The sequence below is a fragment of the Hordeum vulgare genome, chromosome 1H (assembly GCF_904849725.1).
Source record: "Hordeum vulgare subsp. vulgare chromosome 1H, MorexV3_pseudomolecules_assembly, whole genome shotgun sequence".
Classification (NCBI taxonomy): domain Eukaryota; kingdom Viridiplantae; phylum Streptophyta; class Magnoliopsida; order Poales; family Poaceae; genus Hordeum; species Hordeum vulgare.
The window spans coordinates 309863155-309866375 of record NC_058518.1 but is presented as its reverse complement, the minus strand read 5'-3'; the positions used below and the strand labels follow the sequence as shown (position 1 = coordinate 309866375).

The 3221-nt window shown below is 52.0% G+C and overlaps 1 protein-coding gene across 1 annotated transcript; it reads left to right on the top strand.

Moving 5' to 3' along the window:
- The first annotated feature begins 300 nt into the window (after positions 1–300).
- Positions 301–2969, top strand: LOC123432969 (microtubule-associated protein RP/EB family member 1C). The gene is made up of 6 exons (XM_045115427.1): positions 301–533; positions 708–863; positions 1566–1672; positions 1826–2042; positions 2135–2248; positions 2409–2969. Exons 1-6 carry the CDS (start codon positions 423–425, stop codon positions 2730–2732), a joined length of 1029 nt encoding a protein of 342 aa, XP_044971362.1. The 5' UTR covers positions 301–422; the 3' UTR covers positions 2733–2969.
- The last annotated feature ends 252 nt before the right edge of the window (positions 2970–3221 follow it).

The window sequence follows — 3221 nt, the reverse complement described above, 5'->3', positions numbered from 1 at the left end:
TTGCCGAAACAGAAAGCGCCCCACCGTTGTCCACAGCTATGCCAGCCCAACGCGAGACGCGCTCACACCTCGAGAAACCCCAAATTTGAAATCCCCCAATCCAGCGAAAATACGGGACAGCCCCTGACCGCCCGCAACCGCTCCCAACGGTCGGACGAATCCGGCCGTCCACGCCTCGGTCACGCCCGTCAAGATCCGAATCCCCTCCTTGCCCTGGGCCGCACCGCGGGCCGAGGAGGGCAGAACCGTCCGACGCAAAAGCCTCTCTCACCTTATATCTCGGCCGAACCCCCCATCGCCGCACGCATTCGAAAACTTTCCTCGCGAAACCCCAGCCCCCGCTCCTCCGCCCCCCACCTCCTCCTGGTCGTCCCTCGCGGTTCCGGTCTCCGGCGGCGGAGAAGCAAGGGAGGACGCCGGAGATGTCGGTCAGCAACATAGGGATGATGGACGGCGCCTACTTCGTGGGGCGGAACGAGATCCTCGCCTGGATCAACACCACGCTGCAGCTCAGCCTCGCCAAGGTCGAGGAGGTACGCACGGATCTCTCCCTCCCTCCCCTTTTCGCCTCGTGTTCCAACGGGACGCTCGTCCCCCGATCCGCGCGGTTTGCCTCTAGGGCCTGGATCTGTGGGTGCGATTTGGGTTCGATTCGTTGCGTTTCGGGATGCTGATATGGCGAGCGCGGCCGGAATTCTCGTGTGCAGGCGGCGTCGGGCGCGGTGGCGTGCCAGCTCATGGACGCGGCGCACCCCGGGGCGGTGCCCATGCACAAGGTAAACTTCGACGCCAAGAACGAGTACGATATGATCCAGAACTACAAGGTCCTGCAGGATGTGTTCAACAAGCTGAAGATCACCAAGGTGCGCTCCCATTTCTTCTCCTGTCCCCCCCCGTGAGCGAATTTATGTGTGTGTTGATTGTACCGCTCATGCCGCCAGATTACTCCGCACATGAGGATGATTTAGATTTTGGATTGTGCCGTGTGGGCGTATGTTTGTTCAGATTCTGATCCTAGATCCAGTGTTATCTACTACTACATGGACTTGGAGCGGGCCCAAGGTTCCAACTACGCTTGGTTGCCAGAAATTACAGTGGATTTCTAAAGTTGAGTTTTATTTCAGTGGTGCCAGAGATGTATGCAGTTATAAGGTTGATGCAACAGAAATGCTAAGACATAGAACACTTAGAATGCACTAATAATTTGTAGGTTACCAGGACCCCATATACCGACACTGAGGCATGAAATAGGCAATTGGCTAGTAGCTTGAGGAGTGTATGTATTTTTGTGGATTGTGGAAGTGAACGGTCAGGTTATAGAGTTTTAAGCTGTGGAAAATACGGATCTGAATTAGTTCAAATTCATAAGTACAATGAAAAGAAGGTTCCCTTGTTAGCTTTGTACAACCTACATAAATGGTGTTTTTTGCTGTGTGGAGAATTGCCGTTTGTCGTCAGAACTGGGTGAAAACTGAAATTCAATCCTTATGAGCAATATGGATTATTATTGAGCATATCCTTACTTGTTATTCCATAGAGACTATAATCTTCTCTCACTGCCACAGCACATTGAGGTCAATAAGCTCATCAAAGGAAGGCCCCTGGACAACTTGGAGTTCATGCAGTGGATGAAAAGATACTGCGATTCTGCCAATGGCGGATTCATGACCAGGTAGTCAACCCCCTTCTTTCTGTAGCATATATGACCAATTTAATTGTTGCCATCTCTCAAATGCTCTCAGTCTGTTTAGTGTTACCAGTTGTGCTGATCATATCTCGTCAAAATCCTCTGACACGTGTCTCTTGTTGGGTTACGAACACACAGCTACAATGCTTCTGAGAGAAGGGAAAGCAGCAAGGGTGGGAAAGACACAAACAGAAGGGCATCAGGGACTTCTCAGGCGCCTGCCAAGTCTGCATCCGCCACCCACAAAGCTCAGCCCCCGTCACATGCTGCTAAGCGGGCCAACGTGCATGCTTCAAATGCTCCACAGCGGTGCCCAAAGCCACCTCCAGCTGCAGCACCAGCTTATGATGCACAGGTGAGAGTGACTTTGCATGAACGCTGAGAATAACTTTCTTGCCGTCTCTTGGTGTTGCAAGTCTTGTATTCTGACAATGATACTTTGCGCAGATGACTGAGCTGAAGCTCCTTGTTGATAGCGCTGAGAAAGAGAGGGATTTCTATTTCTCCAAGCTGCGGGACGTCGAAATCTTGTGCCAGAGCCCTGAGGTTGAGCACTTACCGGTAAGTAGCAGAAATGCTTAACCATTCTCCTAGTTTGTGTCACTTGGTGAGTTTTAGGCCTGTCAATGAAGAAACAGCAGGTCATCATACCCAACTTACTACTGCATCACAACATGTGTTTGTGGCAATGTTGATGATGAAATCTTTATCTCATATGCAGATTGTGAAGGCCATCCAGAAGATACTGTATGCTTCGGAGGATGATCCCTCGACGTTGGCGGAGGCCCAAGCGGAGATGGTGGCGCAGCAGAATCAGATCCAGCAGCAGCCAATGCTGAGCCCGATCCTGGAGGCGTCCGAGGCCCCAAGCATCACCCCCAAGGAGTCTTCAGAGGAGAGCTTGAGGCAGGAAGCTGCTGCGGCGCACAAGAGGAAGAGCATATCGGACCTGGAGGAGTTCGAGATGGGGTCGAGCTCCAGGATGAGGCTCTCTGACGTCTCGGACGTGCAGCTGTGCGGCTCACCGTTGATGAGCTTCACCTGAAAGGAGGGACCCCGAATTGCAGGGTTATTGTCATGGCCGGTTATGACTTGTGGCCGGTTTATCTTGTGTTCTTTCGTTTGTTGTTCGGTGTTATAACGGGTGTGCTCTTGTGGAGCTGGAGTTGAACTTCTTGCCTTTGAATGTGATCGATCTGCCACAGCATTTGTGGCGTTCTGCAACATTGTTATTGAATAGCCTCTTTATTATATGTTAATTGGTGTTTTTGTGGCCGGTTTATCTTGTGTTGTTTCATTTGTTGTTCGGTGTTATAACGGGTGTGCTCATGTGGAGCTGGAGTTGAACTTCTTGCCTTTGAATGTGATCGATACTTGAATAACTTCACTTCTGAGAGCAGTTTGACTGATGGACTCTCTCCGCTCCGCCTCTGCGCCCCGCTAGCCTAGCTGTTGCGCCGCGCTGCTAACGCCGTCCCTGCCAGTCGGACCTTCCCCGCTCCCACCCGCTCTCCCGCGCCATGGCTCCGGTGGG

Excerpts from the sequence above, each read along its gene's own strand:
- LOC123432969 (XM_045115427.1), top strand. The coding sequence starts at position 423 with ATGTCGGTCAGCAACATAGGGATGATGGACGGCGCCTACTTCGTGGGG. Across the intron at positions 534-707 it reads GCCTCGCCAAGGTCGAGGAG|GCGGCGTCGGGCGCGGTGGC; the intron begins GTACGCACGGAT and ends TCTCGTGTGCAG. Across the intron at positions 2,043-2,134 it reads CACCAGCTTATGATGCACAG|ATGACTGAGCTGAAGCTCCT; the intron begins GTGAGAGTGACT and ends TACTTTGCGCAG.